At 38.1% G+C, this 16,503-nt stretch overlaps 1 protein-coding gene across 1 annotated transcript in view; it reads left to right on the top strand.

The window, feature by feature from the left end:
• The window catches only part of pex5la (peroxisomal biogenesis factor 5-like a), a 107,844-nt gene that overhangs the window by 55,229 nt on the left and 36,112 nt on the right, over window positions 1–16,503 (top strand). Inside the window, exon 3 of the mRNA XM_030728103.1 lies at window positions 11,784–11,895. Within this exon, the coding sequence (XP_030583963.1) occupies window positions 11,784–11,895 (112 nt within the window). The remainder of the gene's footprint in view (window positions 1–11,783; window positions 11,896–16,503) is intronic.

The following is a 16,503-nucleotide window of genomic DNA, read 5'->3' as shown; positions in this document are numbered from 1 at the left end:
GCACTCTAGCTCTATTAAATATTTAGAGGTAAGACCAACAAACTATGTATCTGAACTCTGTGCTAAAAACTGTCTGCCTATTAACAGATGTATAAAAGCAGATCACTTAGGTAACGTGATAAAAAAAAAAACATTTTGTCCAGATTGCTCTATCTTTTCCACTCATGACCCATCCAGATTCCTTATTGCCAATTTAGAGAATGGGATAAGGCCATTTCTCCCTTTACCATTACAGAGTTTACTGCCAAACAACCAGAATCAGCGTGTCCGACCCACAATAAAAACTTGATTAGACATCATGAAACAATTTAACCTTCAAAATGAAATTCATGTACTAAGGTGGCTAGCACATGATCCCGACTTTTAGCCGGCTCAAATGGACCGAAGTTTCATTCAATGAGAGAAGCAAGGGATCACCATGCTATTTCTTCTAATTGACACTCAAGAGCTTATTGATTTTAAAAGCATGTGTGAAAGATATAGTTCAGTCCAACAAGACTTCTAGAGATATTTCCAGCTTCATCATCATTATGATAACGTTATTAAAAGTTCAATGCCTTGGAATATCTCTGCTTTCACACAAATGTTTATTAAGGACTATAAATCAAAACTGCTCAAACTATACTTAATTAAATTACGAGGCTGTTCCACATTTTATATTAAGGAGAAATGGGAGAGAGAACTGAAGAAATGGGCGAGAGAACTGAAGATTGTAATCACACCTGGCAAATGGGGAACTATAATTTACATGCAAAACACCACAAAAAATTGACAAATGTGGAGAGACTTCTCCTGGAAAAACAAAGTCAGATACTTTATAACCACAAGAAAAAAGTCCAAACAGACGGGCCTTCCACCTGAATGCTGGCAGCATTGTGGCCACTGCCCTGTTGGCCACTCACACATTTTCCTGCTCTTAAATATTTCTGGGAAGGTGACCACAGCACTTTCAAAGACATTTTGGGTTATGATATTGAATCCACCTGTCTGTCCTTCTACCTGGGAAATATGGACCCAACTTTATCTATCTATCTATAGTTTTTTGTTTTGTTTTGTTTTTTACTTTCATTAGATGTGCATGGTTTTGTATTTCTGGCATTCCCTGAAAAACCCCCAAAACTTTTTGTTCTGTTTGTTTTCATGTGTATTTCTTTCTCTTGCCATTTTACATTATGTAAATCAAGTAAAATAAAGTACAAAAAAAAATTTAAGAAATGTATATATTGGTCAGTTTATTGTAATGTCTATACGTTGATTTACCTTTAAAAACAGTGTAAAAGGGCAGAAAGGAGTCAGTAATTATCAGCTTCCCACTATCACATGTTTAGTAGCAGCCTACATTTACCTTTTCTTCTGAATTTGAAAACCTGCTAATTTAAGATGCTGCAGTGTGAATGAATTAAAATTTATGGAATTAACAGATCAGTAACTGCTTGTTTATACACCCAGTTTGGATGTTATCAGCTCACATCTGTCACTTCTCCTGCTTCTTCACATGGAGTTATATTGTTGTTTCAAACTGGTAACATTTCATTATGCCCAGTGAGTCTGATCGACCACCAATGAATGAAGTCATAACTGCCTATTGAGCGTGCTAGCAGGTAGAGGAGGCCGCCTACTGGCAATATGTATGGGGCTGATAACAACTGATAACGGCCATTCATTGGGCTGAAAACATTCAAAATGAAGGGTTAGAACATTTTACAACCTAAAAAATATCAATAGTCTTGCTCTTAAGACACAGCACTAATTAAAAGAACATGAAAGCAAAGATAGTTAACATGCTGGGTTTACCGATTCTTAGAGCACAATGATGATAGCATGACTGTGTTCTATAGAAATTACATGTTTTCATGGTTTCCATGAAGCCATGTGTTTGAACTTTCTGGATGACTTCTAATCTATAACCCTGTCATAAAGCAAATATAAAATAATATAGAATCTCTTATCTAACTATTTTTAAAAGTGACAAAACTACAACAACTAATTACATGTAGCCAGAACTAAACTAGAGGCCAAATTATACAGGATAGACATGCATATACTGCACAATGCATATGAAGTGAGTTTCCTATGTCCACTTTTCTGCACTTACTCTGTAGTTGAGCAAGGCTGGCTTAAAGCCAGCATATCTCAAACAGTCAGAGTAATGCAGCCCCATTTCTGTCACATGACACAAGATTTTTGTCATTCTTTAAAAGCTCTGAAAATGTACAGAATTACAGAAATCCCTCAGCATATCTGACAATTTAACAAATTAAATGGCTACTGGCAGTTGAGTCATCTTAATTGCTTAACAGAGATGTCTCTGGCACTAGAGACATCTCTATTAAGCAACTGCTTCTAACTGCAGAACAAAACAGCACAGCAACAAACTGCTACCAAAAGTTAAAAAAAAATCTTAAAATTGATCACTGTTTACATGTACTTCACTAAAAACTCTCTCACGTTCATCACACTATTCCAAGTAAGCTTTTGCTAAGAGAAGTTGTTAAATGTTTTATGTGCAAAAATTATTAAAGGCAGAATTTTATATTAATATCTGGATTGTCAGTTTCATAAGTCAAAATCACTTTGCAGTAAAAAAAAAAAAAAAAAAACCACAGAATTTAGATGAAACCATCAAAGCGAATGCTGGATGTTGTTTCCACATGGCTGGGCTCAACTCATAACTGAAGTGCTCTCCAGTGGCTGAGGCAGCAGTTTGAGAAGCGTTGTGTCCTAGATGGATGTCATTTAGCAAGTGACAGAGGCTAAGTCACAGACAGTGGTCCCTTTAGCCACACATCAAGTCAAGTCGGGTTTATTTGAAAAGCCCATTATGATGTAAGATGTCTAAATGGGCTTCACTGCGACAGGGCTTCAATGAGGCCAGACTCTCTAAGATAACACATTAAAAAGAATTAGTATGAAACAAGATGCCATATCATCTCTTCATCTACAACCCTAATTTACAGCTCAGATATCCTGAATTTCTTAGTCTACGTAACATCTATATATAGATCTATATATAGATGTTAGGGGCTTCGGGATTGCATTACTGTATGTCCGGATGTGCAGCTAAAATGGTGACAATACACCGTAAAAAATAATTCAGTAGAAAAAAAAAAAGTTAAGATTCAATGTGTGTTTGAAAATGTGAAAAATAGTGTCCTGGGCCAAGCAGGGTTAACCATGATTTCAGGTTTAACCTACCATGACTTTCAATGGCAGGAGAAACCGGAGCTTCCAGAGAAAAAACAGGATCCTCTTGCTGTGAGGAAGCAGTACTAACCACTGATTCACCATGCTGCCAGTTTCATTCATTTAATCATTCATTATAATGAGCCACATAATATATAGCCAGCTGTTTAAAACCTGTCTTCAGTATAAATAAAATGCGACTTAGATGTACCCTAAACATTTGACAGAAAGTACAGAGGAATGGGCCATTGCTCTGATGGTTTTGGTCTAGAGGGAGTCTGGTAATACGTATTTAGTATAAAATAATGCCAGTCTTATTCTTTGCTAGAATATATAAGAGAAGAAAGTTCAGTCCAATATCTTTTTTTTTTTTTTAGTGTTTCATTTCTTTCTTGCCTAAAGTCAAATCATATAAACCCATCATGATGAGTCATAAAACCCCAACTAACTGAACTCCAGCATGCCTTTGGGAAGCCACAGAATAGATCATTGCCACCCACAAGAAACTGCTTTGAACAAATGTAACGAGTAAACAACTTGATGCATCACAGAGAAGCTTTATGCTGATTTATAAGAATAAATTTTGCATTTAAAAAGACATGTTGCAGAGTTAAATGTTATATAATACCTGACCACAGCACACAACCATGTGAACTGTATAAAGCATACAACTTGACTGTAATAATTTTTTCTAGGACAGCCATCCCTCACATAAGCACCAGGTTTTAGCTAACAACTGATGTTGCTTTTCTGCTTTGAGGTTATTATGCACCTTCCCCTTTATGTAGTGTTTTCCATCTTCTGTACCTCCTCTTATCCCCACCCCAGCCCTCCCCTCCTTCAAGGCGCTGACAAGTTTAACTGGTACACAGGTCCCTTGACAGCAACATCTGAGAGTCAAGCCCAAGCGGCACAATTAGCTGAAGTTTTCCATTACATAATTTTCTAGATTACTGCTTAAAGCACTTGTAAACAAAATGCCAAACTGCTTTGCATAGAAGAAGAGCAAAAAGATATAATAAGCAGGGACCAAAGGAGTGAAAAAGGCAACAAGGGACAACAATAACCTCCTCGTAGAAAGAGTAATGGGCAACCAGCTCAGAAAGCACCTTTCCTGCATTAGAAGTGAACCTATAATTAGTGTTTGCATCCTACCTGCTGTGTGCCTGACACATCTCCCCGAATAAACACGGGAGATTTCTGTCCCCATTTTCTAGATGATTGGAGGAGGAAAATGAAGAGGTCTCATCATTTCAAAACCACAATTTAGAACCAGCTCCCATGGCAATTACACAAAGTGCTTTGAAGAACTACAACAACTTACAATGATCATTTAGGATTCAGTGTTGATAGTACAGGGTCCTCCATCAGAAGGTTGCCAGCAGTCATACACAGAATCAACCCTCAGTGTTGCAATTATGCTTCAACTTACAGACTCAAAAGTGACTGTGAAATATGAGTCTACAGTCAAATCAAGCTTTCAATGTGTCAGTCTACAGCCACAGCAGTGTTTTGTGCTGAATGGTATAGTTCCATTTATGCCCATACTAGTTTAGTGTTACCTTGCTAACATATGTTCACCCTTTGTCAAGGCTATTTTTTTACATTTAATCTTAAAAATTTCCCCAAATTTAGTCAGTAACAGCTCCAAACGTAACAACCGCAGGCTCTATGTGTCAAAGACACTCTGGAGACTTTTGAAATCCAGTATGGCTCCTTTACCTATCACCAGTCCATAACATCAGCCTGTGCTAAAAGTTCTCATCTGCAGCTCTCCCAAAAGTCAAAAAGAAATGAAACTTGCCAAATGATACATCATCCATTGTGGTCATAGTGAAACTAGTTTGCCTCTTCAGTGAAAGTGCCACAATTGGAAACCTTTGAAAAATGGAGCCGAGTCTTAAAATAAAGCCATTCCAGATATAGCCAAAGCAAATGCAATAGCAAATGTAACAAATCAAATGGTCACTTGAATCTACTTCAAAAGCAAGTAAATGACAATAGACTTCCATGATAGCATCACCAACTTTTCAGCGGAAATAAACAGGTTTACAGCCTTTTACAAAACACTTGTGGTCTCTAAACTCACCAATTTAAATTGTATTAAATCATAAATTCATATGTGTCTAGGAGTATAGCCATTCTGAGTGACAGATGGGTGTTGACATACTCAGTGTGACAAAATGGGCATAGCCACTGTTCACAAACGGCTTTTGAAATATTTGGGCCATCATCCTTTTTTTTCTGACTGAAAAAACTTGGACACTGTACGTCAGTAGAGACTTGTAATCCAAGGAGTTGCCATGGAATAAAGCATAACCTGCTTGACTGTTCATTTTACACTAAAGGGGACCATAATTTACAAAATGGGCCTTATCTCTGTATTAAATAGAACTTGAAAGCAGTAATTATAACGATAAACTCATTAGGAAAGCATTTAATGAGATCATAAACAGTGTGAGCAGTAAGGCTTATATACAATCTTACAACTTATTTCAATGCAGGTTAAAAGTATTTTGGCTTTGGCTTCATTTTTCAGGGCCAAAAGCTACATCCATCTGTGTAATACAGTCTATGGGTGCCAGCTAATGCAATTATCTGTCAAATAATATGGTTTGCTGTCCTATTAAATGAAATGTCATTCTGTGCTCCAGTTATTATGATGTATTTTATTTGCACATACTTAGCACTAATTAGTAGCTATTTGTTCCTGTGCCTCCATACAGCCTATAGATCCACCCTGTTAATCAAGCATGCTAATGTTGCCATACTGCCATATTGCCAAAAACAGAATCCATAAACTAAGGGGTGATATCACAGTTGATACGTCCATTCATTTATTTATTTATTATTTATTTTTACACAGTCTATAAACTAAGTTTCACTAAAACCACAAAATTTTAGGCTCCTAATGTTGAAATGTGTGATTGCAAAATTTATCACGTTGATTTAAAACAAGACATTTGTTTCCTTGATTCAAAGAAAAGGCTTGTGGTACCAAAGATGCAGTTTTGTGTCAATTAATCACCAAGTTGGTTGAGGTTTGTCACAATATTGTTTTAAATGCCATGTCACATTTTCTGCGAATATGCTAATGTCGGCTGTCAGCAGAATGTGGCTCAGCATGTATCACAGTCATGTTGGCATCTGTCAAAACTTAAAATCTGAACATTATTCAATTAAATCAGAGCATTACTTGAGGACTTTGGTGTGCTCAAAATGCTCCACATGCTGCTTCTTTGACAGAACTGACCTTCAGTCAGTCCATCAAAAAAAATAAAGAAATAAACAAGCAGAGTGAAAAAATCCAAGGTCATGTAAGATAAATATAGCACAAAAAGTAAGGAAATTTGTGTTTGGTCCATTGTTTCTTTGCTGTAACAATGCTTCTTAGCAATGAAACATGAAAACCAAATCTTCTCTGGCAATGCCAAACAGCTTGTTCTGCTATTGACTCTTGTTTTGAGCTTCTGGTACCCCAGAAATCAGGTTTGTCTTCATTTGAGGCAATCTCAGTGCAGAGAGATTTTGAGATGAGATTCTGCAAACAGTGGCAATTCCATATCTCCACAGTCTGGGAACGAACTCTGTCCTCCAAGATGACGACAGAGTGGGGTTTATCAGAGACTACCTCCAGAATTTGGAAGCGGTGACGATGGAATAGCCTACCTGCAGTCCTGACCTCAACTTCATTGAACACTTGCGTGATCAGCTTGGGCATGCTGTTCATGCCAGATTGACCGACACAACCACATTATCTGACTTGCAACAAATGCTGGTTGAAGAATGGGATTGCATCCCACAGCAGTGTGTGACCAAGCTGGTCGTCAGCATGAGGAGGAGGTGCTAGTGCTGTTGTGGCTGTGTATGATTCTTCCGCATGCAACTGAGACACACCTAATATTCAACTCTTCTACTCATCACACAAATGCATTTTCCTCACAAATGTGGCACCGTTTAAGGGGAAATAAGTAGGCTTTCCAAGTATGTACGATTTATTGCCAAGAAGCTTTGTTCAACAAAGAAACAATCGACCAAAACCAAACAAATTTCCTTATTTTCTGAGCTGAGTTTACAAAAAGGATTTAAAAGTGTATCTTAAAGGAGACGTTTACATTGTTAAGACAATGTTTGCCTCCAGTCCCTAGGTCTCCACTGAGTTTTTACAGAGAACAGTGTGCAATATTTATACAGCTGTTATTTAACAAATCAGTTAGCTAGAAGCAGCTGATGTGTTAAATACATGAAAATCACTAAGAAGACTTGAATATAGAATCCTGACAACACAAGACAGAAAGAAACCTTGTGTTTATTTTCTTACCTACAATATATAAGAGTTTGCATTTTATTACAGACATGCATACCTTACTGTGCTACAGGCAATATAGCAGAGATGAGTTAATACTCCGTTTAAAAGGCAAAGCTCACATAAAAGTCAGTACAGAAATATGCATACCAAATAGAACATTAAAGGATTGTAGGGCTTGAAATATTAATTTGATATAAGAAATGAAGGTTATAACATTACAAAGGTTTATTAGTGGTTTCAGGTTCTCTCACATCTTTTGCTACAATAAATATTTTTGCTTAAATGTCTTCTGTTTGTAACTGGAAACATTAATTGTTTAACAATTTAGGATCTATGACATGAAATTTGTCACATCATGGCTTTTTCACATAGTTTGTCCATCAATAAACCTAAAACCAGGATACACAACACCTGTTATGTATCATGTACAGTAAGTGTAATTAAAGTTGATAGAAAAGTTTACATACAAAAGAGGGTTCACATGAATATTGTGAGACTTAATGGTAAAACCTGTTAAAATATTTTGAAAGCTTTTTTTAATAAGTGGAGCATTTTCACAGAAATATACAGGCGCTTGATAAATTTCAGTCTGGCTTCAGAAAAAATAAAACAGTACAGAAACTGCTTTACTGCACTGAGGATTAGAAATGGCATTTTAATGAAAAGTGCCATCTTGGATATTTGTACTGTTATTATTTTACTACACCTGACTCTAGGATTTGATACAGTTGACCATGCCATTCTCCTGAATAGAATTAAGCTATGTACACAATGGAAGCGATTCACAGCAACATGGTGACTAGAGACCATAGAACGTGTATGATATTTGGCAACTTCAAGTGAACACAGGCGACATAACTGCTGGCAACGTGAAGTGGGTAGGACCTGAGATAAACCTTTCTCAACTTCCAGGTGACCAGCTGAAGCAACTACCAATGAGAGTGAAGAATGCAATCGGTTGACAAATGACCTGGTAGTAAATACGGTAGAGCGTCGCCTAGGCAACTTGAGCCAGGAATGTCTACAAGATGAGACGTCAGCTTCGAAGTGATGTTTGATGAGCAAATTGCTGCCAGTGTGGACGCAGTTTTTACAGTGAGATTAACATCAGTGGAGGGGTATTCAAGTGGCTCTCATCTGGCTTATCAAACAGAGTATTCATAATCAATGTGGACAGTTTTACCTCAGCTGCCCTCATGACATGTGGGATCCCACGGGGCTCAGTCCTTGGACCTATCTTGTTCAGTTCATATCTGTTGCCATTCAGTTTTCCATAATTATGCAGAACTGTCTTGCCATCTTACCATGCCAATGACTGCCAGTTGTATGTCTCATTTAGTCCAGGAAAACACAAAATCTATACTCTCTGCATTCCTGCCACACTGCCATTACAAACTGTATGACTTCTAATTTTCTAACTGTACTTTGATGAAACCTAAGTCCTTGTTATTGATCTGGATCATACTTCTAATAGTGGCACTCTCCGTCTTAGCAAACTAATAACAGACTCAAATTAATCTACTAGAGTTGGGCATTATTTTCAATCGACATTTCAATTTCAACTGGCATGTCAAAAATCTAGTCCAGTCTTGCGTTGTACAGAATCACTACAGAGTCCAATTTAAGATTAGATCACTCCATAGTATTACTCCACGTCATATCTCAGAACTCCTAACGCCCTGTACCACCACCAGACCCCTCAGACCGGAGAATCAATTAATTACTACGGTCCAGTCTACAAAGGGGGGGCCAAGCTTTCCCTGTTTGAACCCCAACAGTGTGGAACAGACTTCCTTTTAACATTAGGATTAACACAATCAGTTGTCTGTAATAAATGTGGCCCTGTAATAAATAAATAAAATTAAAAACATAAAAACCCACTTCTAATGATGTTTGTGTTTTTGTTAAATGACGCTGCCAAAACCAGCAATATTCACACCCATATATATTTTTTTTAGTCCTTGTTTTCACTCAGTTGTTTAGTTGATTGAGTAAAAGTGATTTAATTAAAAAGCAACAAAATGTCACTTGAGATGACTCACTTCCTCCATTAAAGGCCAACGACTGAGTGGTTATCATTCAGGTTTCATAATTTCATGAAGCCGAGATCAAATGAAGCATGCTCTTCTTTCACATCACTAACAGCTGTAAACTGATTCAGTGGTGGCTTAGCCTTCACTCAGACTCAATTACCCTTTACAGAGCAAGCACAGTCTGTAAATCACTTAACATGACTTAAAAACAAGTCCACCCTTATGGATTTTCATTTTAAGATTTGTTGCTTCAGACCAAATTGGGCAATAATGTACTGGTTGGAAACAAAAGGTGAAATAAGGTTACTTGACAGTGTGAGACTTTCCATGGACAAAATCTATATTCAGACACCAGAGCAGCACAAACATTCACACACCCTAATTACTTGTGCTGGGTCAGTGTTCCTGCAACGCAACACAGTCTCTTACCCAACAAACTAAGGGCCCTTCGTGGATATTATTCATGCACTCTTTCAAAGCATCTCTGCTGCAGAACTTTTCCCTTTTGCAGAGCAAGGATAAAACCAAATGCCATCATTTCACTTCTTTTTTTGCTGAGCATCACTGATAATTCAGTGAAGAAACAAACATTTAACTTAATTTGACAACTGCAAAGAGGAATTCATATAATATCCTTCTCTCCCATCATGAATAACAGCTTCTTTTTAAATGCAATTTAACCCTAATGCTCCGTTTGGGTCCTTGAATAAATGACAAATCTGCTACAGGGAAAAAAAAAAGAAAAATACTTCATTTCAGGGTGACAAAAGCTAGCATGTACAACATGGTCAATATGAGTATCGTATAATTTGATATAAAGTGGGCCAGACCAATTTTTACACTCTGCGGTGCCCTCCAGTTGGCTGGAAATAGGTACTAAAGAAGGTATATAACTCCCAAATCAAATCTATTCAAAAATGGAAATAAACTCACATTTATGTATGCAGCACTTTTCTTGTCTTACTGACCACTGAAAGCATCTTACCTTGCAAGCCACATTTGCCTGTTGTCATCTAGAATGGCTGCAGATGTTTTACATCTGCAGCCATTCTAGAATCATCAATTAGCCCAACATGCATGTCTCTGAGCGTGGGGTTGAATCTTTCTTTTTCTAGTTTCTCCACAAAAGGTCGACCAAACTGTATTCCAAATTTATTCAGGAAAGCTGTGTAATTATAATGTAATGTAACGCTATCAAAACCCCATTCAGTACTTTTTATCAAACATATGGCAGATTGTGTTCGGCCCATCTCATGCTCGCTAACTAATAGAACCTTCATTAAATTCTGCTTGCGGCCATGGCCTGGAGAGCAACAATAGGAAATGTCACATTTCCTTGCTGCCAGCATTATGTCCATGCTACACAATGACATCACTGGTGGTGGCTGGTTTTCCTCTTCAAATTATGAAGAAATGGCTGGCAAATTGAGACCAGCTGCACCTGAAGTGTTTTTGAGGCATCAGAGTACCAATAATGAACTGGATGTGACCTATTCAGCAGCTGCACTGGCAACCCTACAATTGGTGCATCAAAGGCAAGTGATTAGCATTTCATGGTTTGGAAGGTGAGATAAGCAGGAATGGTTAGGTAATTATTGTTCTGGACACATCCACCGAGTAGCTCTCCGTCCAGCTCATCTGGATCTCAGTGGTGATTAGCACTCATTCAGTGACATTACACACACTCTAATAACCTGGTCATCTTTCTGTAGTAATCTGAGTTTTTTGGGGATTGTGCACTAAAGATGAATCACCAAATGCCAGCTGTGTTCAGTCAAAATCAGCTATCATTGTACAATGCTAATCCCATGTTAATGTAGCAATATGACCATATGCCACTTGCAAACATCATTGGCAAGTCTCAGTTTGCAAAGAGTAGCAACTTAAAATGTCCATTCAAAATAGACAGTGGAATTAGTCAACAGACTGCAGGTTCAGGATAGTACTAAGTCGAATTTATTGTGTTTATCTGGGGGAAAAAAAATGCTCCTGTCCTTAAATGATGTGTTGCAAAGGACCACATGTGTTTCTCCCATAAAAGACAGAATTGTAGAAATGTGCTCATGCTTTCACGATACAGGGATTTGTCAGTATAGCACTGCTGTCATGTGAAACATGACCAGCACCCTGAACGTCCCTTCATAATAACAAAGCTTGGGGGAAGGGGGGGGCTGTTTTCACAGAGGATTTGAAGGGAGTTTTGCATGAGAGACGTGCTGAGAGAGAGCCTGAACTATCTCATCTGTTTGTCCTTGCAGCTGGTGAGTGAGCAACAAGAGAGCCGCCCGCTTCTAAGCCCTTCTATCGACGATTTCCTATGCGAGACCAAGTGTGATGGGGTTTCCCGCCCAGTTACTTCCAACACAGCCGGTATGGCCCTTTTTTCAGTTGGTGATAACATATTTACATCGAGCATTTCAAGTATTTTTATTTGTACGAGAAACTTTTGCACTGCAGTACTGCATTGTATTAGTGCAACATTAGCTGTTGAAGCACTTATTTAAAAGGTTTATGTAATATTCCAGCAATCAGTGTTTTCATATCATGTGAGGGAGGTCTTGAATGATTGGGTGATTCATGAGTCACTGATAAGTCAAAACAATCCTCTGGCAGGGAATATGTTAGAGACAAATTTTCAAATTTAAGTGATTTTCTGTCACATTATGTTGAGCTGAATAATGGTAATATCACACATTTTCAAATTTCTTTGAAGATAGTCAAGTTTCTGTCTCGATGTGACAAATAGTTTGGCAAAATTGTCTGAAAGTTTCTGAAATGCAAATGAAAATGTGCATTTTCATGTACTGTGGATGCATAGATCCAATATCTCAATCCTGGATTCGGTGAGAAAAACAGCTGCCAGTCTTATTTTTTCTGTGATGTGCAGTTACAACATTATAAAGGCAGAGGGAACATAATAATAATTGATGATTTTTTTTTTCCTACATCAAACATTTTTTCTACTTCATTCATTGCTTCTGCTTCAAACAATGAATGATTTATGTTTCTACTTCAAATAACTCTTGTATTATAATCAATAATAAATACATGTTTTATATTATAATTTCTGGAACTAAACAAGCTAAAATCAACTAGGTCAGACTCGCTGTTGTGAAACTGAATGATCTGACGTGAGATGCTGAAGAACATCTGGTTTCCACATGGCATCTTTTGAATGACAGTTTGCAGATCCAGATCGTACAGCTGACATATGTCATCCCCAAACTAGTCAGCTGAAAAAATATGAATTAATGCTATGGGGAAGTCGGGTCTTTCTCTAGCTGGTCAAAAATTCCCAAAATGGAACAATCCTCTTTACAATTAAGTTTATAAATATATATTGTAAAAATTTTTGTGAATAATTATTGTGAATAAGAAATAATAAGACAATAATAAAAAATATTCAGCAATCAGTGGTTGTGGATGAGGAACACTTGTGTTCAGGCACTCATGTACTCTGTATACAAATTTTAAGCACTCCACATGTTCACTAGGGTAGCCTCCTGCTGCTGTGAGTTGCTCCTACAGTCTATAATGTGATGCAGGTGAAGCAGATTTTAGGTTGATTGTCTGTAAACTTGTTTTCATGCTGGATGGAAGTTTCCAGAACCACATGACACTTAACAAAATCGAACAAGCAAAGATAATTACAAGCTCAAGTATGCTAATCCACATGAGTCCTCCATGATGATGTATTCTCTATTTTACTTCCATCTGCTATTGAGGTTAACAACTGTTTTGGGTTTTTCTGCTCTTTGGAATTTTAGAAACCTCCACAGTTAATTATAAGTTGATGTCACAGGCATCTGGGGTTTGGAAGCCAGTCAATTAAATGCCTATTTAAATTTGTGATTTAAGTGAAAAAATGAAACAACTGAATCAGCTGGTTGTGTCTGCTGAAAAGAAATACTGTGGAGAAAACACTCTTCAACAGCGTAGTGTCCTTCTCACGCTGGTTAGAGGATATCCATCAGTAAAAATGTAGGATGTACTGAAATTCATGTATTCCCAAGGAGCCTCTTCATCAGCACTCCCCTCGCTGCATAACACCCCCCCCCCCCCCCCCCCCCCCCCCCCCCCCCCCCCCCCCCCCCCCCCCCCCCCCCCCCCCCCCCCCCCCCCCCCCACCCCCCCCCCCCCCCCCCCCCCCCCCCCCCCCCCCCCCCCCCCCCCCCCCCCATCAGCACTTTCCTGTTACATGCTGTTTTTTTAAATAGTCAAGGGAGACTTTGTGTTATTTAGCAATTTATATTTTACAAAACTGATTAATCTAAATGTTCATATGTAATTTTAGGAAACACATATAAAGGTTTGAAACATATGGCAACTATCAGTGATGAATTTGATGTGGTTTAAATTGTTATATTGTTGCAGTAACATATTGTTGGTCCTTTGCATGTCACCAAAACAGCTCAATCCCACCCAGTATGGACTCATTCCAACACTATATTGCCAAAAGTATTTGCCCATCTGACTTCACACTCATATGAACTTGAGTGACATCCCATTCTTAATCAATGGGGTCCATGATGTCAGCCCACCCTTTGCAGCTATAACAGCTTCAACTCCCCTAGGAAGATTTTCCATGAGATTTAGGGGTGTGTTTACGGGAATTTCTGACCATTCTTCCAGAAACGCATTTATGAGGTCAGACACTGATGTTGAATAAGAAGGCCTGGCTGTCAGTCTCTGCTCTAATTCATCCCAAAGCTGTTCTGTCAGGTTGAGGTCAGGACTCTGTGCAGGCCAGTCAAGTTCTTCCACACCAAACTCACTCATCCATATCTTTATGGACCTTGTTTTATGCACTGGTGCTCAGTCATGTTGGAACAGGAAGGGACCATCCATCCACCAAACTTTACACTTGGCAAAATGCAGTCAGACAAGTACCATTCTCCTGGAAACTGCTGAACCCAGATAGAGAAGCATGATTTGCCACTCCAGAGAACACGTCTCTGCTGCTCAGTCCAGTCCAGTGGTGGCATGCTTGGTGATGTAAGGCTTGAATGCAGCTGCATTGCCATAGAAACCCATTTGTGGCCATGGAAGTGATTGGAACACCTGAATTCAATTATTTAGATGGGTGAGTGAATACACTATACATTATAGTGTATCTGCAGCCCAAGCCTAATCAAATTATTTTGGTGCCTAAACCTAATCAAAAAGAGAAAATAATAGAATTATACAAAAAGTGATCTAAAACCAGTTAGGGAACACAAGCTGAGGTCTTCTGGCTGAAAGTCTTGAGTATGGTGCTCTCCACTATTTTTCTTTCACTAGCACAGTCATATATACTAGCATATATTGGTTTAGGATTCATTGGTGATATTTTATATACTTAATATATGAGCACAAGTAATGTGGTAGGGTTGTATCAATAAATGATATTCTTGGGGCATGGAAATTGAAAGTGATTGCCAAAAACTTGACTTGTTAGCTACTGCCAGATGGTATTTAGCATGTTGTCCAGTAATTTGCCTTTCAGTGCTTCATGTCAGCTTTCACCACATGAAACATAAAAAAGATTGGCGTGTGCACACAGGATCCGTAGTTGAATGTTGAACACTTTAAAATGAATGTGTGTATCGGGAAGGGTTTCACTGATAAATAACAGTTTTGTCTGATGACTTGATTTAAAATTGGAGACCCACCTAACTGTGTGTGTTTTCTAATCAGACTGGATAACGGCAATGTCACAGTTGTTGTGGCACGATGATCAGGCAATGGAAAGATCACCCAATTGTATCTGGTACCAAGACATTACCAGCAGATTTCTTTAGTCCTGAACTTGCAGGCAGACAGTTTGGTCTTTGTCAAAACTATTTTTCTCACTTTCAACACATTTACTGCGAGAGCTCTGACCTGACCTGATGTGTACCATTGGTACAGGATAATTGCTGTTGTTAGCTGTAATTTGTCAGAATGTTTGCACTAACTGGTGTATTGTAAAACTGAAGAGATCAAGACTCTCAGTTGCTCAATGGTTATATTTATTTGCTCACTGTAAACCCACTGGCTACTACATAGCAAATTTACTGTGTAATATATCTCTTCCTAGTCTCATCATTTCAAGTAGACTCTGGGTGGCAAAACAGTTTTTACATCACTGTCTTTTCACGAACAGCTTGTGATTCCTTTTATGCTGAAAACTCTTCAGGCAACCATCCACACAAGTGTGTCTTCCTTGATTTGTAATTGTATTTGTCATACAAAGAGCACAAAGCTTGGAAGACAAGCATACTCCCTAATTACCCAGAGATTTCAGTCAACAAATGCTCTCAGTTGCTTGTCATAAAGCAGCAGCACACTAATTATGCAGTCACATGCCTGCACTTTTAAGCTCGTATTGCTAAAAAGACACTGTTGGGGTCCCTGGAGGTGAGCAAGAAAACTTTGTGGATTCCTTGACTATCTAGTGTATAAAAAATGTTTTTAGGGGGGTTTTAGCAAGTTATGAATTTTTTATCTAACCTGACTTTTTGGCAGGAAAAACATGTTGTGTGTTTGCTTCACAGTGTTTTTTGCACTAACTTACTGATGGAAATACAGAAAGCAAGCAAGGGAAAAAATCTATGATACTGCAAAAGTCTTGAGTCAACCCTCATTTCTTTATATTTTGCTTCCAAGCAGCCAGACTTTCTTATCATTTTAAAAGTGGCCTTGAGCAATAATTATCCAGGCTTTCTGAAGGTCTTTCAAAGTTTTTAGACATTTTCTGTTTTTTCGCTCATTTTCAGTCCAGTCCTTGCACCTGACCATTTTCAGAGGAATGCTTCTTGTTTGTTAAGCCACTTAATACTGATCTGTGAATCATTCAAGTATAAAAAAAAACGCACCTAACTCAAGGGATGAACCTGTGTTGTATCTACATATAAGACTTGGAGAACTTAGCCAACACCCAGTTTTAAATATATCTTTAGCACTTTGTTACAAGCAGCTGTCACAAAGTACATAATTTATTCCAATATTTTTTAGTTG

This window comes from Archocentrus centrarchus, chromosome 4 (genome assembly GCF_007364275.1).
Source record: "Archocentrus centrarchus isolate MPI-CPG fArcCen1 chromosome 4, fArcCen1, whole genome shotgun sequence".
Lineage (NCBI taxonomy): Eukaryota > Metazoa > Chordata > Actinopteri > Cichliformes > Cichlidae > Archocentrus > Archocentrus centrarchus.
The sequence above is the reverse complement of the archived record's forward strand: the minus strand, read 5'-3'. Positions and strand labels throughout refer to the sequence as shown.